General features: G+C 46.1%; 1 protein-coding gene across 8 annotated transcripts in view; it reads right to left on the minus strand.

Moving 5' to 3' along the window:
* Cacna1c (calcium voltage-gated channel subunit alpha1 C) overlaps positions 1–25,059 on the minus strand; it is a 541,159-nt gene that overhangs the window by 145,952 nt on the left and 370,148 nt on the right. For 7 of the 8 annotated variants that reach the window (XM_036181732.1, XM_036181730.1, XM_036181731.1 and 4 more), the window contains exons 6-9: positions 21,498–21,656; positions 15,488–15,675; positions 8,224–8,327; positions 410–582 (exon numbers count right to left, since the gene is read on the minus strand). In XM_036181732.1, the coding sequence (XP_036037625.1) occupies positions 410–582; positions 8,224–8,327; positions 15,488–15,675; positions 21,498–21,656 (624 nt within the window). The remainder of the gene's footprint in view (positions 1–409; positions 583–8,223; positions 8,328–15,487; positions 15,676–21,497; positions 21,657–25,059) is intronic. The other variant, XM_036181728.1, reaches the window with a different exon arrangement.

Genomic DNA, 25,059 nt, shown 5'->3' on the forward strand with positions numbered 1-25,059 from the left:
TGAGAATGCTCACTCTGTTCCTCTGGAAGGCCACTGCCAGTGTGGAGAGAATCCTGTCCAGCATACATTTTTCCAAGCAGCTGGGTAGTGGAAACTGTTCCCAAGGAACAGGAACAGGATGCCTGCCCCCACCTCCAGGGACAAAGCCCACAGGAAAGGCATGTCTCACTTACCTTAGCACAAACTCAACTGTGTTTTCAGGTCAAAGCTTATAAATGGAATATGAGGTTTTCTACATTAATGGCAGTAATTGCCCATCTGACTAATTCCTATGACAGCCACCATTAACAATGTTCCTCCAGGAACATCAACTATAGGCTGGAAAGAAAGGTCTGCATGAAACACCTTCTCCTGGCTCACTGCTCTTCCCATCTCCCAGACCCTAGTCAAAGAGGAGGTAATTGCTCACTGTTTCGGGGCTTGTCTTCGTCCATGCCCTCATCCTCATTCTCAGGGTCAATGTCTTCTGCTTGGGTGATCCAATCCAGGTAGCCTTTGAGATCTTCTTCTAGCTGCTGCTTCTCTCGAAGCTTCTGGAAATCCCCCCGAGCTTTGGCTTTCTCCCTCTCTTTGGAAAACTCTCTAGTGTGAGAGGGAAGGTGGGGCAGGGCAGGGCAGGGCAGGGCAGAGAGTCCATCCAGGAGGAAAGATGGAGAGAAGGGGAGAAAAGGCAGGAATTAATTGTTTTGTGTGGAGAACCCTTTCCAAATCACCCCTTCATACAGACAGCTACCTCTAGCACCCAGTTCTGTCTTCACTCCCACAAGAGCAGGGAGCACTGAGAGCATGCCCTTGACACAGGCTGGGAAAATCTAAAGGGATGAGGGTTGTCCATTCACTTTCTAGATCATAATAGGTTTTGCCTATGAGTAACAGCTATCCTCCAAAGATCCGGAGTCCCTTCCAGTCACTCTACTGCCCCTCTACAGCAAGGAAACACGTGTCATCCAGGGTTAGGTCACACCTTTTTTCAAAAAATGACAAAGCATCTTCAAATGACACAGATTATTAAGACCCAGTGATGACAGAGCCCACTTACTTGTACTGGGTCTCTGAGCCAATCATGCTTTCTTTTCCCAACTCTGGCTTCAGTGATGTCTTCTTGATAGTATGATAATAGCTACGTTTGGAATATTTACACCATGAAAGCTAGCCAATGCAATTGATTGATCAGGACATTTCCCCCACAGAAGGGCAGTAAATTTTTACCAGTACCCCCATTATCTAGGGGCCCAATAGGTTTGATCTCTTCAATCTCTGTCTTCATGTCTACAATTCACTCTACTGTTCTTAGCATGCCTGGAGGGAGTTCAACCCACATGGATACCCATAAGGATTCCAAACACAAGAAAATACCCTGGGACCTGCTATTTGGGTTAAAGCAATCTACCCAGGATAGAAAAATACGTAAAAGGCAGATGGTATCAAAGTTAATGTTGCAGTTTAAAGTAATAATCAACAGATATTGTAGTTTGCCTGGGACTTGCTAGAAGAAAGAACCATAGAGGACATTCTTATTTGTCTCAGACATAGCTCTTCTTTTCTCTAGCTCTGAATTCACTTTAAGCAAGGGTAGGGCTTGGGGCAGAGGCAATGACAAATAAGTTAGTTCCCAGCTGGCACAGTGACTGTGAACCCCTTCTCTCTATGGGTAGCAGGAAAGTTTGTTTTCTTTGGGCTTTTGACCTATTGAAATTGGAGTTCTTGGAGGTAGGGTGGGGATGGGGTGGGTGGGGTGTGCATGTGAATTCTCTGGTGTCTTGACTAATCCCTGGGCCATGGTTCTTGTCTCTCTTCTCAGTGAGAGCCCGAATCAGGACACCCAGCTATGGAACCCAGTTAACAGAGCTTCATGCACAAGCTTGGTGCTGCAGAGGAAAGGTGCCTTGGAGGTAATCATGTCACCTATAAACCTTGGGGGACAAAAGGCCCAGTGAAGCCCAGTGTCATATATGGGAGACTCTGTCATCACATACCACCCACCCAGTGCATGCATTGTTGTCTCTGGTATTGGGCAATGCTCAGGCTTTCACACTCTCAATGTTGTGGTGAAATGGGGTTGAGACCTGGGAGGAGCCCCGGAAATGTTTTAATTGGGAGAATCGGAGACTCTCAAGCTAACGAGGCTTCTTCAACTAATGTCCTTAACAATACTCCAGTTTGGACTGATTTTTCTTCTCAAATCTGATTGAATCCAATTATAGTCAGATTGAACTTGCTATTTCTTGGGCTTCCTGCCAACTGGTGGGCACTTTTATTTCCTTCCCAGAAAGTTGTATGCCAGGGAAAAGGCAGTAGATTGACAGATCATGGTGAAGGTAGGATCTGGCTTTTGTTGTTGGGGTGGCCATGGAAAGATGTCATCCCCTCCTTGCCTTCCCTTCTTACTTTACACATGGTGAAGCCTCCCCTACCTTGACCTCACTCTCTAGACCAACAGATTCAGAGTGCACTCCCTTCCTAGGTAAATAAACTAAAAACAAAACAAAACCCCCAGCCCCTTGAGGGTCCTTTCTTACAGTCTTTCTGCTACACCCATGTACTTTTCACCCCTTTACCCTAGAGTGGGCTCGAGTGAGTTTCAAAAGGATGAAGTTGCTAAGGGAATCCTTTAGTTCTGGAAAATTTCAGAGAGTTCAGCTCTGGTTATCAGACACCCACCACCCCTCTCACAGCATTGGAAGAACAGGCCCTAAATTCATCTGGTATTAGGAAGTGGTCCTGGTCCTGTTTTACAGCATCTGCCCTTGGAGTGGAAGCTCACTGTCTGCACCATAAGAACCATGGGAAATCTACGTGAACAGTCACAGGGGATGAAGGCGAACAGGGTAGTTGCGTGTTTCTATGAAACCTGCCCTCTTTTGCTCCTGTAGAGGAAGGACATGCTGTGGCAGGATGAAGATGTGGCCTGAGCAACAAGGCAATATGGGGCTTTGATAGTGCCACGGGCAGGGATGCAGCCAGATTGTGGCTGTGTGGAGCTCCAGGCTGCACGTGGTGGCAATGCACTGGTGACAGCCACTGGGTCTCTTTCCTCTCCTGGATGCCGGCCATGTGCCTGCTCTGGAATCTGAGCTGATGAAGACATAAAACCCCAGCCTGACAGGATGTACCCAGCTCAGGGGCCAGAGCCAGCAAGACAATCAGTTACTCCTGTGGGACTTGTCACAAGGCAGGAGTGCGTCTGTCACTAGCAATAGCAAGATAAAACATGGAAGGGGGGAGGGTGGTCGGTGCTCATTCACATAAAGCATGCAACAGGGTTTGGTGGGGGCAAATCACGTGGGACACTTGGCCCTTTGAAAATCAATACTGAATAGGTAAACTATTACTCTGCTATTTGAGGGTTTGCTAAAAATTGTTCGCAATCCCCCAATCAATGCCCATGGCACTTTCAGTCATGTGTAGATATGCACGGAATAGAAAAACAAAACAAAACAAAACAAACATGTCCCATGCTCCCTGCTAAGGTCAGACAACATAAAATACTTTAAGGTGCTCTCCATAATTCAGCTGCCATAATGTAAGCAAATGTCTTTCTTTAGGGTCAGTCTATTTAGTATGTGTGTGTGTGTGTGTGTGTGTGTGTGTGTGTGTGTGTGTGTGTGTGTGTGTATGTGTGTGTATGTGTGTGTATGTGTGTGTGTGTGTGTGTGTGTATACTTTTGTGCTGTTCATTAGAGATTTTGCTGTTATAAGGCCCCAAGCACAGCTCTAAATGATTGAGAAGGCTGTGACTTGTCTGACAGAGAAACTGTGAGATAAGGTCATTCGGGAATGAGTTCCAGTGCTGACGGCTGTGAGTCTAATGTTAACGCATGGGTGACAGTTACTAAATAAGTTGTGCACAGAAACACACACTGGCCGATGTTTTAATGTGTTGACAATGTGACTCATTAGCAGGAATCTAACTCTGTACTTTGCACTGGTGGTCCAGTAGTCACTGGTACATTGTCCAACATGAATCAGCAGAATATCACCACTGAACGGTGAGAATCTACTCCGTGTGGCCACTTCTGCTGCCATAGCGTGTGCTGGCCTCCTTCTCGCTCTGGATTGTTTTGTCTTACCAATGGCCTCATATTCCAGGTATCCTTTCAGGCTGTAACTGTCCCACCCATCAGGGACTCTGCTTTTGTAAGCAAGAGACATGCCTGTCTCCTGATGTGGAAAAGGATGGGGCAGCTACCCAGCTAAGAGATCCTAGGTACAGACTCATCCAAAGGCCCAGACTTCAGAGCACAGGCTTCTACTCCCCCACCCACAGCTTCAAATACCATTTCAAAAGTTTCACTGTCAACTGTTGTTTCTATTCTAATAGGTTAGCGACTGGGATTTCTGGGTTTCGAATCCAAGTGTTACCCATATTGATGCAGTCCTGTGCCTTGCATAGGGTAGATTTGAGGATCACTACATAACTTGGAAGATTTCTGAAGAGAGTCCAAGAGCTGTGTGTTGTTCACACTATGTGGTCTCATCAGAAGGAAGGCTTTCTGCATATGTGAGGTTTGCAGATAAAGGATGTAGAACCCTCAGGTAACCAAAATCTTGGAATTTCTACTTTTTCACTAGAAACTGTATGGAATACCACCCCTACTCTGAGCAGCACACACCGAGCACACTTTAGCCCTTCCTTGCTGGCTAAAGGACACAGTTTATGAGGATGAGTTACGTCATTGGGCTGTAAAAGAGAATTATTAATTGGTGGATATAAGGTTCACACCCCAACTCCTCAGTCAGAGAACACCTCACAGCCATGGTTGAGTTGCTTCTGCTCTCAAGGCCCATCAAGCTCTGGAGTTTCCTGTCTGAACAGCTGGCCCCACTGCGCCATCCAGGTAGCATTTTCCAGCTTGGACTTCTTTTTGTTTCCTGGCTGTGTCCAGAAGCTTGTGGACTGCTTCTTCCACATCTCTCCTTCACCCTTCCACTTTTATAATGTCTGACTTTTACCACCCCACTTCCTTCTGCAATGGGTTAGAGCAGGGGTAGCATGGGAGTTATAGGAAGAGCCTGTGGACTGACGATGTTCTGGCCCTGCCCTCCATCCTCTAATTTTTCCCATTAGAATGGGTGTGGCTTCCTCATGTAAATCTCATTCTTTTATTCCATGAAATGGAAATATGAGTAGCATCCAGTTCATGGAGTTGTTATGGATACTAAATAATCTAATATATGAGATATGCAGAGCACAGGCCTTGGCACAGTTTGGAGAAGACTGTTCATGCTATCCTTGGGGGTGGGTAGTGCATTTCATGGGCTCTAAGACTTTCTGGAAGGTTGGTCTAATTAAAGTCTAATTATTGAATGAGTGGGTGTTTTCCCAAACACTTGTGGTTAACTATTACACTGTTTTCCAGATTAATCAAGTTGCCAACTCCAAACCATCACCAACAGGAGCCTGTTTCCAGGTTTGACACTGGCCAGGTTAGAGACAACATGCTTGGAGAAACTGGCCCTTGACACAAAGCCATAAGGGGAGACAACTGTTTACAGACACCTGTCTGGCTGGGCAAAGGGTCCATGAATGTTTCTGGAGCTGCCAGAAGCATGCTGTAATTTTGAGAACAGCCAGGTACCAGAAGGCTCCAGAACAGACCAATTGAACTCTGGATCACAGATGCAAAGGTTAAAGAACCTTTAATTTCCTGTCCTGTGCCAATTAAGTGTTTTGAAAACAATTAAGCATCAGAATTGTGGATTCTGTACATATATCCTCATTTGATCTAAATGAGACCAAGGTGTGCTATCAAAATGACCTTCCCTTCCATATCAGCTTCTGCTCCTCTGACACCAGCAGGCTGGTCATTCCTCTGGGAGGAGGGGTCAGCAATGGCTGTGAGCTGAAGAAGGGGCCTTTGGAGGCTGGTCCTCATTCTCATATTAGATTCCTGGAGGAAATTTACATACTAAGATTTGATTCCTAACATCTGAGGAAAGAAAATGGAATTTAAAGATTTTTTTTTTCTTTTTTGGCTTAGAGCTATAGACTATGCTAAAGCTAAGCTCACTCAATGTAGAGGAAGCAGGCAGTCCTAAGAAAACAGGGGCCAAACTGAGACTCCAGGCCCAGGTCTGCTGAGTGCCGGGCAAGTGACATCTCTTGGCTCGTGTCACTTATCTTAAAAGAAAAGTCAAAGTAATCACCGCAGGGCCAGCACCGCAGGGCCACATCCTAAGTTCTCTAAGTTCTCTACATGGGCATTCCTGTTCATTCTACAGTGACAACCACCTACAAGTTGATGTTATCTCTATCTTTTTTTTTTTTTTGACATGGAAAATGAAGGCTTAAAAAGATGAAGTTGCCAGATACAGAGCTACGAAAGCCAAATTTCTGTCTTCAAAGGGATAATGAGTTTGATTTTTTTCCAATGCTGTCTGTGAGATTCATGTATAAACAACAGGCCATTTTCTTGTGTTGGAAGATAAAAAACGAACCCCTGTCCCCTCCAGGCAGCTAACTGGGAACTTACATATTACTCCATCTCCCTTTCATCTTGCTCCCTTATGTGGTCTTACCTTGGCAAAAGGCAAGATGCCATCCAGGGCCATTGGAGGGGTAAGGAAGGAGGAGGTTCTTTTCTTCAGTCTATTCTAGACTGAACCCCAGGCCCTGGCCATGTCAGTCTGCACTGACAGTAGCCTTCCTTCTTCCTGAACTGCCCCCAGAAGGAAGTCCCTAGGTGCCTGGGAAGACCATGAAAGCAGCAAGCCTATCCCAGCAGAGCAGAAACAGATCCCCCACCTGCCTCCCGCTATAACAGAGTCAGTAGGTAGGTCCTCTATTAGAGGGCCAGAGGGTCACCAGGAACCTTTAGGTGTCAGGTCTTGGCATGGCTGACATGAGCTAGTAAAAAAAGTGGCTAAGGAAACACCTCAGGTCTCCATGATGAGAAGGGGGCCAGCCTTGGGGTCACTTGATGCCTCAACCATGAGCTATTCTTTCATTTCTAATTGCATTTGAGCAAGGGCTGAAAATAGGTAGGTTTATATCTGTGGCCATCTAGCTAGATTTAAAGGAAAATAAATTACACCTCATCTGTAGCCTCATAGTAAGTTGTGGCTTTAAATAGTTATGTGTCCTTTGCATTCAGAAAAGTAAACACCAGTGGTGGACTGCTTGGCCTTGAGATGAGAACTAGGATTTGCTTGCATATATATGTACACACACACACACACACACACACACACACACACACACACACACACAGAGTCACAGAGTTTTAGCTGTTTCTGTTTTTGACAATGCTGGGCCAAAACCCCAACTCTTCCTTCTCTGGCCTGTTCACTAAATAAAAGTGATTTAAAGTCTGTGTTATTTGTCTGCAGATGATAACTGGCTCATGACATCAGACCAGTATTTATTTTCAAGGACACTGTGAGTGGTTTGTGTGTGTGTGTGTGTGTGTGTGTGTGTGTGTGTGTGTGTGTGTGTGTGAATGTTCTTATAGACTCCTGCTGTGAAGCCCTTCCAACTCAAGTCTTTCCATGCTGCTCCTCGGGGTGAGTGAGCAGGGCACAAGGGGAAGCAGCCTGACTATCTGAGCAGCTACTAGAACTGGGAAGGGCTTGGTGTATGTGTTGGGATAGGGGTGGGACTGGGTGTTTCTTCTCCAGGGTCCACCACTCATACCAATGAGTTAATTCCTATGCATCCGACCCTCTTCACAGTCAGGCCAAAGACCTTCACTTTAAGGCTCCCGAGTGACCCTTTATCCCAGGTTCATCAGAGCCAGAAACAGAATAGTGCCAGGAATAGCAGAAAGAATAAATAAAAATGAATGGAAAAATCAAGACCATTTCCTTGGTCCTGCTTACCCGCTAAGAACACCGAGAACCAAGTTAAGTACAAAAAATGACCCTATGATGATTAGTGTAACAAAATAGATCCAGGGCCAGTCCCTTCCTACGGCATCATTGACCTGGAAGAATGGAATGATAGTTAGTCAGGCACACACAGCAACCGAGCACGGCCAAGCGCCAGCCACCGGCTCCCCAGCGCTGAGCTGAGCAGCGTGGGACCCGGGATCCTCAATGTGCAACTCAGAAGGCCGAACTGCCTGTGCAGCCAATGGTCAGAATCTGTGCTTGCATGGAGAATTTTTTTTCCCGTTTTCCTGGGCCTGTTAGGGTCCTGTCTCTGAGGATTCTGCATTGAACGCAGTGGAACCTGGGACCTTGCTCGGCTGCATTGTAAAGAGGACACAGAAATGGTCAGCTTACCCGCTCAAAACACCGAGAACCAGATTTAGAACGAAAAAGGATCCAAAGATGACCAGACTGACAAAATACACCCAGGGCAACTCATAGCCCATAGCGTCTTGCATCTGGAAAGATGAAGGAGAGTTAGGACAGGGCAAGCAGAGCAGAGGGTGAGACGGACAGGCGGGAGTGTGGACAGATCAACAGGAAGCAAAGGGGCTCAATTGGGGTTGGGTAAGTGGATCAGGACCTGCCATTATACTTGGCTTCCTTCCTGTTTAAATTCCTTCCCTATAACCTTGACCTGAGCTATAAGGACCTGTGCAGTGTTCCTCGGGGGGGGGGGTGGGGTCTTGCCTGACTTCTCCTGCTGTTTAATTTCCTGGAAAAGAAACAGAATCCCAGTGCCTTTCTACTCACTTGTCTAGGATGGTGGGTCACATCACAAAACATGTTTTGTTTTGTTTTTCCATCTGAGAACGGGCTTAGCTTCTGTAGCTATTAAATCTTAAGCTGTACCCTAAGGAGGGCTGACCTTGGGTTGTGAAAAGGGCCAGCTTTACTGATAGGGCTAGAGACTGAGGCTTATAACACGTGAGAAGTGATCTCCATTCCTGGGGTCTGGGCAATAGAGTGCTCAAAGCGAGTGCTTCACAGGCAAATGGGCCAGGAAAGGTGGCAGTACCCTTCCTGGCTTATGTGTCAGAGAAGGGGCCTTATCCCTGACACCACAGCCTAGATGGAGGAGGCACCTAGCCTGTGACGGATGGGCTGATGGAGACACTCTGTGGCAAGTCACAAACGCCTGCAGGACTTGGAGGCAATGGAAGCCAGAACCGGCTCCTTTGGGCTGTGGGGAGTTTGCTGTGAGAATCTCTTCAGAACTCCCTGTCCACTGACTTCCATCCTCTCCCTACAGCTCCTGCATGTGCTTGTCAGACGTCCCCATACTTCAGGCAGGAGGCGGTGTGAAGACAAGTCACAGTACAGTGTTTCTATCAAAGAGGAAATATATTCTGATTCAGCTTCTCAAATCTATTTCTTCTGATGTTTTCCAAGAATGAAACACACTTTACTTTTGGTTTACTAACAATGAACCCCACGGTTGTCTTTTGTGAACCGAGCTTATAAAACTCTAGATTCTAAGGTACCAGCTTCCTGACTGATTTCCATCAGCAGCTCTCAAGATGTGGCCTCAAGTACCAGTATCATTAGGTGCTCATTTAGAAGTGCTCACATTCCATCTCACCCTGGAGCTCTGGGGGTGGCAACCGCCCTTACAAGCACTATAGATTAACTGGATGTGGGATATACCACAAAGTTTGGGACCCCCTGACACATACCATTGTCTTCATGCTACCAGTTGTATCTGGAATGACAAAATAATGCATCTCCACTACACTGGGCCCTAAGATGGGGACAATTTGGGATACTCAACCAAAGTAGACTCCTGGGTCTTGTCTCATAGCCTGGGAGTTCAGTGTAGTTAGTCCATCTGCATTAGGATTGCAGTCATGGTCACCCAAGTGATCTCCCCAAGGAATATGAAAATTTGTTAACTGCTGCCTCAATTTGATTTCTATCTTTGTGCTAGATGTGTTCTCTGTATGATAGGACTAAAAATGGAGAAGCATTCAGAGACCTGCCTGCTCATGCTGTTTCATGGTTAGAGACGATGTGTAAAAAAATGTGCCTGTGGCTTATTGGCTTGAGCTGAGTCAGTGCAGAAGAGTTCCCCACATATGCCCACATGGCAGTGAAATTCAATTTAACAATTTGTTGAGCATCCCTATTCCCACATGTCTTGCTCTATTTTTCCACAGCATTTATCACTTTATGAATGTGTGGGCTCCTTACACGTCACAACAGGCATTTATTGTCTTAAAAGCTATAGCGTAGGTTTCATGGGCACAGGTGTCTTTGGTTTGTTTAGGTCACCGGTGAATCCCAAGTGCCAAGAGCAGTGCCTAGCATTGGATAGGTACTCAGGGAGTGTTTGAGTGGGGTCAATGAACGTAAGTCCTGCTAGGCTATGTACTGTAAACAGGAAGTCCCCGGTAGCTGGGCACATAGACATAAAAAGTAATGATAAAGACAGGGTAGGAGATGCAATTGTAGGAGGAAATAAGAAGTGGAGAGAAGGAAGTAGAGAAGTACAGCCAGATGAGGCTGTAGAAACAAGGGTCAGATCGGACAGGGCTGTGTGGCCTTTGCAAGATGGCATCAATGACAGCAGAGGGAGCTATGGAACAGGAAGGAAGTCAGGGGGTCCAAATGACCCAGTGGTAGCAGTAGGTAAACCCCCTCCCCCCCCACTTTCAGGACTTGGCCATTGTTAGAACCATATACATAACTGTAAAGCCTTCCTGGCCCTGGAATGGTTGTGAAGGAAAGAGTAAAATATCCAGGAAAGCAGTAGTGACTAGCAGAGGTGGGACAGTCGGTCTTTATATGGTTCTGTTCTCAGGGCCCTTCCTTGACCAGGAGGAATCGCTGAGCTAAGAGTACCAAGGCCACCGGACTGGAGGAACTAGAAGTTCAGTGTGTCTCCATGCTAGGAAGAGGAAAGCAAAAGAGTCAACACAAGCAGGAAAGATGAAACAGTACTGGGAGAGAAAGGCAAGGGAGCCATGTACCCAGCCACAAGGCTTTGTCATGCCAGGGCCTGCATATGCCATGTAACACGGGGCCTGAACAGGAGCCTGTTGCCTGCTCACATAGCATCCACCTTTATTCACCATGTGCTTGCTGTGGGCTGTGCGAGATGTGGGTGTTGCACTGGACTACAGGCTGTAGAGAAAGAACTGGGTGGAGAACAACCCAAGCTGGGGTGCCTGGCACCTGCCAAGAGAGGGATTCTAGGGAAAGCTGGGCCTTGGATGATGAGCATTTTTTTGTGGTTAACATAGGTCAGAAGCAGGCTCTCCCTTTTCCTTTAAATGCTTCTGTTGTGTTTAGGGAGAGCAGGAAAAGCTGGTGGGAATAATAGACTCTCATCAGAAAACAGGCAGCCACAGCACTCCAGGCACCATCCTGCAGTGTGCCACCCCTCTGGAGCCCATACCCTGCTTCTGTGTTACCAACCTGTCCCAAGGGAGCTGGAGGAAGCCACTAGCCCTACCTCTGGATTCCTCCCCCCTAAACTGCTCTGTTGACAGCACAAGCCCCCTTTTGTCTTAGAGGTTCCCTTGGGTTCTTGATTAGTCTGGGGGTCCTTTCCTCTGGGTCACACATGACTTAGCTTCATCAGGGACTGCAGTGGAAAGCGCCACTTGGCTCTTCCCTTTATTCTAGGCCATACACTTTCGGGCGGACTGAGTGGAGAGTACACATTGGTGGTTGTCTCTTCAGTAGGGTGATGCTGGGGTGACATGGTCCTTATCTCCGATCTGGGAACAGATCAACTCAGAAAAAAAAAAAAGAAAAAGAAAGCTACCCAGCCTGCTGTCACCCTTATCTGGAGAGGCAAACAGGGCATGTCTTGGGTCTGCCACAGAGAGAGCCTCATTCAGGGAGGAAAAAACACCCGATCCTAACATCAGGCAAACCAGCAAACCAAACTGCATGCATTCAAACAACCTCTGAGAGCAACGGGCTGGTGCCCTGCTCATGCAGAGTGTATGAGCAGAGAGAGTGATATCCTAGTCTGAGCACCATATTGGGAACAGCTGAGTTACAGATGGAAGGACTGCTAGCAGGTGTGTGGTCCTAGATGATGCCTCAAGCTATATCCCAGTCACCAGACACCATGAGCAAGAACACTCCGGGTATCATAGGGTTTCTTAGATTTGCTAAGACATTAAAACAGTTTACTCCAATAGCCAAAGCTACTAATGAATGCTTTCCAAGGTATAGGCATCTGCTCTCTGGTTCCTTGTCCAGCCTCAGGAGCCAAATTTCCAGGTCCCCCCAGAGTGGTCCATCTCCTGTACAGCCCTGGTATTCTACCAGGGAGCCTTACTCCTTTGTGAATATTGCATGCCTTATATTCGGAACTCCTGGAAGGCAGGTCTTATTCTTCTCTGTCCCTGCTTCTGGGAACATAAGAAATGCTCAAAAATGTACGTTAAATTGAGTTACTGAACTGCAAGAATTCATCTAATACTGACAAAATGAGTGAAGGGAAACAATGGATGGATGGATAGATGAATGGATAAGTGAACAAGGAGATGAAGACTCTGAGAGACGCTAATTCTCCCCATTGCTGTGTTTATAGCCCACCAGCACACTGTTTGGGTAGCAGATTCTCTGTGAAGCAGCTATTTGGCTCAAAGGTTATAAAAAATTCCCACATCTGAAAAAAAGATAAGAAAACCAATGGGGATGGTGTTTCACTCTAGATTTTTCCTTCTTGTCGTGCTTTTGACACATGGGCATTCCAGGAGTACATGATAAGGCTTTGGTTTAAAGAGTTATTTCCTAAGAAAACTACATCGGAGCTTGAGTTTTGGCTTAGTTTCTTTCCCCTAGAAATATCTACTCAGCAATTTGGGTATTTAAAATGACCCCAGCTCTGGGGATTCCATTCATTGCTACACAGGGGAGTCCTCACTGCTCCTCTCTGGGACATCTAGACTTGTACTTTACATTTGAAGGGAAAGGCGTCCTTCTGAGCAAAATACCCACATGCCCATGTTCCCTGGGAACTAGCTTCAGACTGGTTCAAATCCAGCACCATCCTAGCACTGAGGAGATTCAGCTGGATCCATTTCTAGGGCTTCAAACTCAAACTTGCATCAGCACAGCTTGGAGAACTTTCTCTTTGACACTAAGTTCCTATCTGGGACTAGTGGAGGCAGCTTGGAGGGTTTTTAGACTTAGAAAGCACTATGTTTGATGCTAAAACATTTTGAGATTTGAGTCTCTTGGTTAAGTGATACAAATCTCGAGCTGAGGAGGAGGACTGCCTAAGGGAAAGAAAGGAGGAGAGAGAAAGAGAATAGAAAGTGAAATGGCCACAGAAAGGTCAAAGTAATTAGAGGCAGGAACACTGAGCTAGGAGGTGCCTCCATCATGAATAACCACCAGAGAACACAGTCTCAATGTGTGTGTGTGTGTGTGTGTGTGTGTGTGTGTGTGTGTGCTCACGTGCACACACAACTCACATAAGCACACGTGTGCACACCATAGTCTGATTGCTCTGGAAAGTGGCCGGGAATGTCGAAGTGAGAGACATCCTCAGATCCTGGAGCTCCTTCACCTCTGACAATTTCTCTCTCCTTAGCCTGAGCTGCATCACACCCCCGGGAGAGAAGAAGGTACAACACAGCTGCTGGAAATTGGTAGTTACTGTTGTGTGCTTCTTCCCAGTCCCCACTCTGGCTGTCACTGTGACAGCATCTTAGGGTCACATCTGGCTGGGATGGTATCAATGACTTCCAGTGAGGCAGGGGGAGGGAGGGAGAAAGGCAGATTAGAAAAGTATACCAGGGCCATCAGCAAAGTAAATTATACCCATTCCCTCCTGCCTGCACCTGCCCTCAGTTTGATGCTACATCCAACAGCAACCAAAGGCCTGGGCTGAGACTCCATGATGAGACTCTCACCCAGCACCATACACTCATACAGTCTATGGCCCACAGGTGGAAATTTGCAAAGAGACCTTTCTGTCCATGGCTCATCAGGACAGGAAATAAAAGGTCCTTTGTGCAAAGTAGAAGGGATAATTAGGGCCACTTAGGAGGTGGACCTGCTCTACTAAGTAAAATAATTTGTTTGTCTAATTATAGAAAACCCAACTTCCATCTCATTGTCTTTCAAATGATAGAAAACCAGGTTCTTATGGAGAGCAAGGCTGAAAATGTGTCCTTTTAGTTTGAGGAAGGTAAGGATGACAACCAGTGTTGTCCACTCACAGGACATTAACACAACAGCCCTGCCATGGCAAAGGCTTCTATGTTCCTCAGCTCAGAATCTCCTCTACTCTCTAGACCAGGCTTCTTTGGCTGAACTGGATCTTAGTCATTACCAGAGTCTCAGTGCCTAGAGCACCCTGGCTCACAAGGACACCCAGTAAACATTTGCTGGGAACAAGGTAGGGGCAAGTTCCAAGTAGCAGAGAGGTACAAACTTCACAGTAAACATGCTAACAGTGATGTCAAACTGGGAATGGAGGATTTGGGATTTACAGGAGACAGTGCACGTGAAAACAGTGGGAAGCCACATCTCTGTGCAGCTACACAACTCCCTTGGATTCTGGGGGAAGTCAGCACTCCTCTTGGCCCTGCTTCGCTTTCTGGCAACTGAACACGGGATGCTCCTTTGCTTCTCTCTCACCGCCCTGCTCCAGTTTGCAGACGGGAGTACACACCCTCTCAGATGCTTCACCAGGGCTGAATGGATTTGACGATTTGAGAAACTTGGGAAAGATGTTATTTTCAAGACTGGCAGCATGCTTTATTCACCCAGAATCTGAAGAGCAACACGGGATTCTGGCAAGTCATTTTTCATGCTGAAGTGGGAAAAAGCACACCACAAAGATTGTATTTTCCGTGCTTTTTTTTTTTTTTTAACAAGTAATTGACTCCATTCTGACAGACTGAAGACAGCTCAAATATGGTATGTGTGGTATATGTATTTACTGGCACTTCAAGGACTCAATGGTGGGCAGAACATTGGTGGCTAGTTAGATCTTCTGAGGGCCATTTATAAAGTTAAAGGAAATATACTCAAGATGGGTTGGCACTCAGAACATGTATTTCTAAATATGCATTGCACGTCAAACAGAGAAGTCTCTGGCTGACTGTGAGAGGGACTTTGATGGAGAAGTCTAGTATGTTAAAACTAACATGAGAATCAAAACACAGCAGCATGCCACAAGGCTACATAATTCAACGGGAAGTCAGTTTTCTTTGTGGTGTTTCCTTTAGATCAGACCTGACTTTTCTCTGATAATTCTGCCTGTAGCTTCCTTTTAGGTAAGAGACAGGTAAAGAGAAAAGCAGAATGAATTCCAGAGCAGGAAGAGGAGAAGGACGGAGCTCTTCTGCCAGGTGTAGCCCAGCTCATGTGCACAGCATCAGCTGCACACCAGTGGCCCAGACCATGGTTGGCAAGCTAAAGGGGACCCTCGCTAAGGCTGGAAGTAGGGGGTCCTTACAAAAGTGGACATGCCAGGCTTTGTTCCTCAGGAAAGTGCTTGCTAGAACAAATCGAAGACATTCATCAACCACCGTCTCGGCTTGTGGGGGCACGAGTGACCCGATATCATGGGTAGGAAGATGAGATGTCAAGAGAGGCCTCAGGCCCTCCATATGCCCACCCCCTAAGTGCCCCATCTGCGTACCCAGTACAGCACGTCCGTCCAGCCCTCCATGGTGATGCACTGGAACACCGTCAGCATGGCGAAGGCGAAGTTGTCGAAGTTGGTGATGCCATGCTTGGGCCCATCCCACCCGGGCCTGCACACGGTCCCGTTCTGACACTGCCGCCCATGGCCTGTCTCCAAAGCACAAGGGGAGGGGTCCTCTTCTGCTGGAACATCACCACCAAGGAAATAGGAGACAGAAGGAGGAGGGGCAGTGATGGGCAGAGAACGAAGAGAAGAAGTTAGAGAGAAAAATAACAGGACAAGGCTAATGAGTAACCACAGCACCCGCCGCACACATTTCCTTTAGTGCCCTCACACGGAAATTAACAACACATGAGCCCAGACATTTCATCATTTCAGGGGCACGATGACATAGGTCAGTGTTTACAAGCCAGTGTTGTGAACATGGCATTTTAGTCACAATGGACTTCACAGACACCAAGACAGTGTTTAGTCTGTCATAGCATGGTATCCTGTCCAAGTGGCCAATCAGAAAGTAATAACGCTGCATCCATTTCAAGTGTACGCTGCTCTGGAAAGCAGAAGACAAAGTAAGGAATCAGAGTTTGTGACACCGAGGGTTTTATCTTGCTGCTGTGGAAAGTAATGGCAATAACAAACAGAAGACCCGAGTTTGAACAAACAATTGCCTTTGACGACGGCGAAAATGCAACTCTAGAGAGAGGATTCGCCTGTGGTTCTTCATTTAGAGATAATAAGATACCCAGACTCTTCTCTTCTTTTTTAAGGATCCAAACCATCACAGTGGGGTTATTTGGCCCATGGGATACAGGCTGTTTATGGAAGATGACTGGCTGGATGGCTGTTGGTGTCTGAGGCTCCTAATTGAAACTGTTTACTCTCAAGAAAAAGAGAGGCAGAGAAATGTTAACCCTTAACTGTGAGAGAATTCTTAGGATAATGGAGGTGGGTGCGGTGGTTCAAATGGTGTGCCAGTATCTTCCTGGGGACAGCAGTGGCAGCCACCACTTCCTCTTTGTGGTCCATTCTTGCTTCTGTCCCCAACTCCTAGCAAGCCGATTTGTTTTCCATCTTCATAGCTTGCCTTTCCTTTCAGTTTCATATAAATAAAGTCACCCCCGAAGAGGCTCTTCGTATGCCCTTCCTGTCTTCAGCACAGTGCCCCTGAGTTCAACCATGCTGTTGCATCTCAGTCTGGCCTGTTCCTTTGTGTTGCTGAGCAGGGTATTTCACTGCATGTTTATACATTCTCCAGATGATGGGCATCTGGCACACTCCCAGGTTTGGGCTGTTGAGAATAAAGCTGTTTCCTGGCTTGTTCTCTGCCTGGTGCTATATTCAGTGACCAAGGGGAGAGGTCTATCTGACTGATCTCTGAGCTGCCTGAGGGTAGCAAGTGTCCATACCATTTTCTTATCCACAGTCCGGCTTCCAGAGGCTACATAGTAAGGAAGCTGAATTGAACTACCCCTCGTTACAATTTTTTTAAATGACTTTTAAGATCGTCAAATCTTTAGAGATGTGGATTTAAGGCTGTTGAAAGTAGAGACATGAAAGTTATTTTCAAACCTAAATAATATGTTAAAAATAGTAAAGCAAAGCTCCTAAAAAATGAGAGTTGAAAAATGGGGAAACCAAGAACCAAAGAGACCATTAATTCCACTCTTATTCTGGAACCAGCTTTCTAGAGTCAGAGGGAACAAAAGAGAGAGTGAAAAGATAAAGGGAAATTTGCATTTTGCTCATGTTTATTTTTCACATAAAGATGCTGGTATCTATCAAACTATGGTTCCTAGGTGGACAGTCTGTCCCGGATCTTCAGTTACTAAAACAGTAGAAATGGGGAAGGGGTGGGGTACTGCCAAAGCCAGCTCTGAGTGCTCACAGGGAGGAAAACAGATTTGGCGAATTTACGAATATATGTTAGAAAAAAAATGGCACCAAGGGGCAGAGATCTCATGGATGGCGGGAGGAAAGGAATGGGCCTCGGGAAGATCATCCACAGGCTCAAGAGCTGCTGTGCTATTTTAAATCTCCCCTGAACAATAAAAAAAATCACAGAACAATTAAGAAGCAGCGATGATCCAGTAAAAATAGGTATCTATAAAAAGGAACACTGAAAAATGTGAACACACAGATCAGCAGGTCCCAGCGACATGCACGTCAGGGTGAGGGAAGTAAGCTTAAGCACGGGATGTGCTGGTTTTCTTCTGCAGGGTCAGGAGGGCCTAAGTAGGAAAATAGGAGAAATAAAGCTATGTGGACGATACACTTTAGAGCAGAATTGAAGAGAGTAGTCAGTGTGGAAAGATCAAATTAAGTCTTTGGTCAAATAAAGGAGGTTTTAGAAACAGACTCAACTTCGGCAAGAATGGAATCCTGGGGGAGCTTACGGCAGTGTTCCAAGGAAAAAACACCAAGACAACAGCAATTACATTTTGTAGGTCTCATCTTGAAGGACAAAATAGAATGGTAGTGATTTCATTGCTAGGTTTAGCCAACAAATTCTGTGCCAGTCTCAGGGGTAATTATCATGCTGGGGAGAGCCACTGAGTGCCTGGCTCCAGATCCACTGGACAGATGGGACACCAGAAACAAAAGGTATCGACATATGGCAACTTATCTTCCGAGCAACCAGGAGGATGCCTTGCAGTTGCTGGAGAGATTGCTGGAAGACAGCCTCTTCTGAGACCAGCACCATTGGACACTGGACATAGAAAGAGAAGCCTAAAGACAGAACAATAGCTCCCTGGCAGGCTCCAAAATTTCCTTGCAGGGATCTTATAAGAAACATGGATTAGAAAGTTTAGAAGAATATAAAATTCAGTCTTTGAAATAATATCAGAGTTTAAAAGGAAATATATATACATACACACACACACACACACACACACATACACATATATATATATATTTCATTAATATTATAACAAAGACTCACTAAGCCTTCTGTAAAATCTAAATATAACAGAAAATGTTAATTAAATCTGAAGTCTAAATTATAACAACAATAACAAAAACAAACAAAATAAAAACCCAAGCAAACAAAACATTCCAAAGGTTCTATAGAACTCTGAAGCATACAGATGCTGGTTCTGCAGGGTTTTGGACTTCCTTGTCTACAGATAGTAATGTGACAAGGTCCCTGTAGGTGTCTCTTCCTTACTGGGGATACTCACCTGGTGGGAACCAAATGATGGGTTTTTATTTTCGTTTTTGTTTCTTTGGAGAAGCTAGAAGTGTCTGTGTTGTGGGCAGACAGTGTGAAGAATGAAGAGAAAGGATGGGGGAAATACAACTGCTCTGTTCTGAATGTAAGGCTGCTGCAGCCAGGAATCCTTGACCTCTTTCCCAGTAGTGGCTCTGGCTCCTACAGGAGCCTCATGGCACCTTTCTGAGGGACTTCACTCTCATTGCCCTGACACCCTGGTCATTTGGTTTCCACCCAGGAGACTAACTGGCCTCTGAAGCTGCTGGACAGGGTCTAAAATCCATCATAGAAACGATGCCATGAGTGTTGTGGAAGGGCGCATGAGGTAGCACCAATGATTTTCCTGACCCTATTTACCCTCAAGGCCAGCATAACCTTAAGTTGACCCCTTCAAAAGTTGAAGCCCAGTATGGTCTTCCTTCTAAGACAGACAAAAAAAGTCTTTGGTGCTGGAGATGGCTTTCTATAAGACTTCTGGCTGTACCCTAGGAAGAGGTCACCATCTTGTTTTCTTTGACAAAGATACTCACCATTTTCTTGCCATTTGGGGCCACCAAGGCCCAGTATCAAACCTCATGATTGTAATAATTATTCAAGGCTGCATTCTGCTCACAGCCTTGCAGGACCCTCACCAGCAGGAGAAGACATACTTCTGCCATCATCTTTCCTTTAAGATGACAGAGATGGCTGAAGGTTTTAAGCAGCTCTCCACTGTTCCGTGGTACACCACACCAATGTTTGATGGCATGGTACAGTCGCTGTCTTTGGCTCTATGACAGAATTTCTTCCTGTTTCATTGGTGAGTATCCCACCATCAATCACTGCCAACTTGATGGGGAATCACTGAGATTCTGTGTCTCTGTGACAGTCTGGCGAGTTTGGGTTCAGTGGGTCACTGGTGATGTAGTATAATTACATAAATTTACTCATGATGTAGTTCATCCTTAAGGAGCGCCAAACAAGCTGCACCATTAACCTAACTTCCTGGTTCAGGGGCAGCTATAGATCAGTTAGGTAAGTTACTGGTTTGGAGTTAGCTACAGATCAACTGAGAAAGAGGAAGGATTTGAATTAAAAGGAGACACTGATCATTATGTTGGCTGGTATTCTTTAAAGCTGGGTTGAATGTCTCAGAATTTTGGCTGAATGCAGGATGGAATGCTCTTCCAATTAAAAATTACATATCAGCTAACATATTTTAAATTGTCTCCATTTTCACACAATTACAACTCACACAATTTGGAAATTCTCTTCAGAGTGAAAAATTTAATCTTACACAGAATCTTTTTTAAGTAAAACTAAGATGATTCTGTAAATATAGATTTATAGGTGTTGTTTGTCTTGCTGTGACTCTGTGGAGACTGAGCAGCCCTGAAGATGCCTAGCCAGTCAACATAGTCACAATAACCTTTGCACACTAGGTAGTGATGTTGGCTTCTGGGTGGTAGTTTTTCATTTCTCTTTGTCATACAGATTGGTGCCATCACTCACTAGACCTAACATGCAGCTTGGACTAGACGGGAGTCAGAGGACATCGAGGAAGGAAGTCTCAGATATTAGTGCTTCATACATGGGCTCTCCCTTTTCCTGAATAATGCCCAAATGAAAAAAAGACAGACCTGTTTTTAAAAATGAAATAATGTAACAGCTTTGGAATCCAATGTTGTGTGTTGTACACACACACACACACACACACACACACACACACACGACTACTTGTCTGTTTAAAGACTTACCAATTTCTGTTTTCTTTTTTTTTTTAAAAAGAGGAAGGTTAATGAGTTCTTTTACTTCATTTTATGTATCTGAATGTTTTGCTCCCATGTATGTTTGTGTATGATCTTTGTGTCTGGTGCCCTCAGAAGCAGAAGAGGGTGTATGATCCCCAGGAACTTGAGCTAAATAAAGAAGGTTGTGAGGCACCATGTGGGTGCTGGGGATTGAACCCAGGTCTTCTGAAAGACTTGGTGCTCTTCACCACTGAGACACCCCCCTAGCCTCCTGTTTACTTTTGTTAAAGGTCAAGTTAAAATATTAGTCACTTAAGAGAGCAGTCTATAGCTTATCCTGAAAGCCAAAACTCTGGTGCTTAATGAGCCAGCAGTAGCTGTTAAATTCATTGATTTATGGAGGGAACACAAAGAGGGGAGGCTCAGAAAGGCAGGATTGATGGTTGTGACATGGAGCTGAATGAACCTTTTCCTCAAGGAGCACAGATTTTACTGGTGGCAAGGGGGTGCTCAATGGCAGCCTCTTCATTCATTCTGGGATAGGGAGGGACACTGGGGCTTCTGCCTTTAAATGGAGAAGAAAATAGTAGCTGCAAGGGAGCCAGGGCCAACTCTAAGAGGGTAAAAAGATGGGTTGGTGGTACAGGCTCCCCGAAGGGCTTGGATGCTGGACCGCACTGGCGCACTGCTGGATACACATGCTCATCAGTTGGTAGCGGCAGCTCACATACACAGAATCAGCTTCAAGAGTGAGAAATTGATGCAAGACCGGTGCTTAGTCTTTAATTGCTTCTCCAATTGTGTAGATCCTTGACATGGTGTGCAGAAGTGCTGGACAAAGCTTACACCCGCTGTTTATAACAGAGATCTGCAGTTGTGAAAGCAGACACTGGAAATGAGAGGGGGAAATGATGACCCTTGCCTTTCACTGTGCTCTGAAGTATGGGAAACTGAATGCCTCATCAGGTTCAGTAGCACAGGTGGTTGCAGCTATCCAAGGGAAGCAGCTCTGAGGAGAGCACCATCCTCCTGGGTACCTGCTGCCCAGAGCCCCACCTCTTACCTATGATGCCCTCTGGGTTGTAGCAAGTCTTGTGCATCTTCCCCATGAAGAGCTCCAGGCCGATAATGGCGTAGATGATGATGACGAACAGCACAAGCAGGGCGATGTGCAGCAGAGGCACCATGGCCTTGATGATGGAGTTCAGGACCACCTGGAGACCTGTGCAACAGAATCATCCACAGTAGCAGCGGCAGAACCTCCGCCTTCTCTTTTGCCCAATGCTGCCTAAGGTACCATGCTTAAGACGACCTCTTGCAATCTTCTTAACAACTCGAGTGGGAGTCACCTGGCCCGTGTTTCAGATGAAGAAACAGAGGCTCAAGGTCACAGCCCATGAATGAAAGAGCGAGAATCTAAATCCAGGCTGGCTTGACTCCAAATCTGTCCTGGAGGCACATCCAAATAAAAGGATCAGCAGATGCTGTACTTCCAAGGGGGAGAACATGTTGTTTTCATCTGCAACTATCAAGATTTTAAATAGCCCATCTCAGAGACAGTGTGTTTTCTCCTGGAGCTCAGCACAAAGAGAACTCACTGTGACTACCCACACCACACAGGACTTAGTCATCTCACCAGGCTTCTCTGTGGTGGGTTACTAGAGCCTATCACCAGGGCCTCCTGCTCTAAAACACAGATCAGCCTGATGGGAAGGAATCCAGGAGGGTGTGACATCCAGTGAAGAAACTACCTTGCCAGCAGGATACATCTGAGAACTACTGTATCAGGACCAACAGTGTAGCTCTAAAGGTACCCTTTTAGTAGTAAATAAGGGGACCACTGAGTAGTCAACAGTTCTACCAGGGATACATCATCTGAATGTCTCACACTCAAAAGCTCCATAGGAAGGGACTTCTTATTTAACAGCATGGAGTTTGGTTTGGGAGACAAAGAAAGTTCTGCAGATCAGACGACACTGGAGCAAATATACAGAGAGCCCCTGAGCCCCACTCACAAAAGCAGTTAAGACAGCAAACTTTGTCCTGTACTTATCACCAAGAAAAAAGCTAAAAGCACCCAGATACCATCGGGAGGGAAAGGAGTGAATGGACAGCCCCATGGAGAACACTCATCGCTTCAGGGTAACCCAGAGTCCCCAGAGTCCCCAGAGGCTTGTTCTGCTGTTCTAGGGGAGGGGAGGCATTGAAGGGGTTGCACTAGGGATGCTCACTAGGAATGTTACCAGGAAAGGCTGTGGCAAGATGGTGAGGGAAGATGACAGCTTACTCTGAAGCCTAAAGCAGTTCCTGTGAGCTTTCTGTGAATAGCAAGTACATTGGTGTCCACGTTCCAGGAGAGCGGGGTGAAGACAGTCACCCAGAACACCATCCCCAGGGCGCCTCTGGCACCCACAGGACAGCAAAGCCCCTGAAGTCCCACACGGGGCTGGCATGCTTATACTGTCTTTATAGGACTCGTTACCTTTCCCCATCCTCTCAGATACCAAGATCTTTCTGTTCTGTTCTGTTCTGTTCTTTGGCACTCAGCCATGGCCCTGTAACCCTGGACAGCTACAGCGGGCCACATTTCTCAAGCCCCTAAGCACTCACCAAAGCTCTGAGCTGTGGCCAGTAGTTTTCACAAGACTAATTAGAAGAAGTCTCCCCAGCTATTAAGCCAAGCCAAGGAAAAGGAAAAAAAAAATAAAAAAGAAAGCTAGAATAATGTTACCTGTGAATTAATGTGAGCACTTTGCAGGCTCCCATTAGAGCAAGATGTTTTCAGATCCAAATGATTCCATTAATTAGCAAGTTGTATACACATTAGCATTAAAGTCTGCCAGGCCATGAGGAAAGTTGAGTTGCAAAGAAACTTCCAGAAAAGGCTGATAGGTGCCGAGGAGCCTTCTAAGTACTCCCCACAGAAGCTAGGAACCCCATCTTGGCTGCTGGGCCACCAGGGTGACATCAGGCCTCCAGCACCAGCCTCAAGTGCCAAGAAACAGACAGATGACAGACACAGAAGGAGCTGTGATCTGGAAGGGAGCCAGACAGGCCACACAAAGAGCCACTCGGGAACCTTTAGCCACTCTGCAAGGCACTGGAGGGCCCATCCCATCCCCCCTCCATACAGTTCCTGCCCTATCCCTTTCTCTGGATTTCAGTCAAATAGCTTTCCTTTTAGATTCAAAGATGCCTCAGCCATGTGCCACAGAACATGTGGTCCCCAGGGATTAAAGTGGAGCTAAAAGTGCCTGTTGCTTACTGACATCACGACTGTCATAACACTGGCCAAGACACGCATCCCTCACACGACTGCGGTGCTTCCTATGACAATCAAAACATGACACACGCAGTTATGGACAGTGTCTCATACTTAAAGATGAGAGTTGATGGCTGTGTGACTTCTTAATGTGTTTACTGTACTGTTGGAGTTTGATCTCTGGGAGTTCCACAGATGAAGGAGAGAACTGACACAAGTTGCCTTCTGACCTCCACATGTGTGCTGTGGCACACACCACACACACACACACACACACACACACACAAACGAATGAAATGATGTGTTTAAGGCATTTTGAAACGCTCGTGATAGATGGTGTGGTGACAGCAGGAAGTACAGCATCTTGTACCTGCTCCCTCTCTGTATGAAGAGTACAGCATCTTGTACCTGCTCCCTCTCTGTATGAAGAGTACAGCATCTTGTACCTGCTCCCTCTCTGTATGAAGAGTACAGCATCTTGTACCTGCTCCCTCTCTGTATGAAGAGGCCACTTCCAGCAACTGAACTGTACTAAGGAGGCCTGTGACAGGACATTCACTCGATGATGGAAACACCTAGTGTACCTTTCTCAGATACAGCATCATTAAGGATGGTGCGGCTGTATTTCTACCCCACTGCCCAGCCAGGGAACTAGTCCTTTCCCTCCGAATGCCTTCTCTGAATTTTCTCAGGCACCAGTTCTCCAGCTCTCAGCCCAAGCAGCTCCCTCCCCAAAAATCCTGCAAGCCCCTACTCAGAGCCATTTCCTCTGATGTATGCCCTCTCAGAATCATTTGCTTTCCTTTGTAACATTCCATTTGCATTGTATGTTTTGAATGCTATGTGTGTTACAGGGATTTAAAACCATTTATGTCTGTCTTTCCAATTAGGTGGCATTTTGTGAAGATAGACTGTGCCTGCTCTTTTCATCACCAAGGCCTGCCTGCCTGTGAAGAGCATCCCCCGAAACCCTGGGTAAATATTTACTGACAGCATGAGAAGTGTGTCCTCTGAGTGGCTGCACCACAGGGCCGGGTTCTACAGTAGTGAGTCAGTTGTCCAGTTGGTGTAGGATGGACAGGTGACTTCAGGAACCATGAGGCACCACCGGAAGATACCAATCGGGAGTCATAGGAGCCCATGTGTTTCACTCCATCATCAACAGGCACCAATGAGGTATATGCTCTGTTCCTTGTGCCCCATACCTCTTTGGTAGACATACCACCCACGTGAGAATCAGCCCTAGAGGTGCATTCCCCGGACTCTCCTGCCAACCAGATTCCAAATCCTGCTAGCTTGATTTTCAACTATTAATAGATATGCACAAATTATTTTACTATATAAATAATACATGCTCATTACA

The sequence above is a fragment of the Onychomys torridus genome, chromosome 3, assembly GCF_903995425.1.
Source record: "Onychomys torridus chromosome 3, mOncTor1.1, whole genome shotgun sequence".
In the NCBI taxonomy this organism is placed as follows: Eukaryota; Metazoa; Chordata; class Mammalia; order Rodentia; family Cricetidae; genus Onychomys; species Onychomys torridus.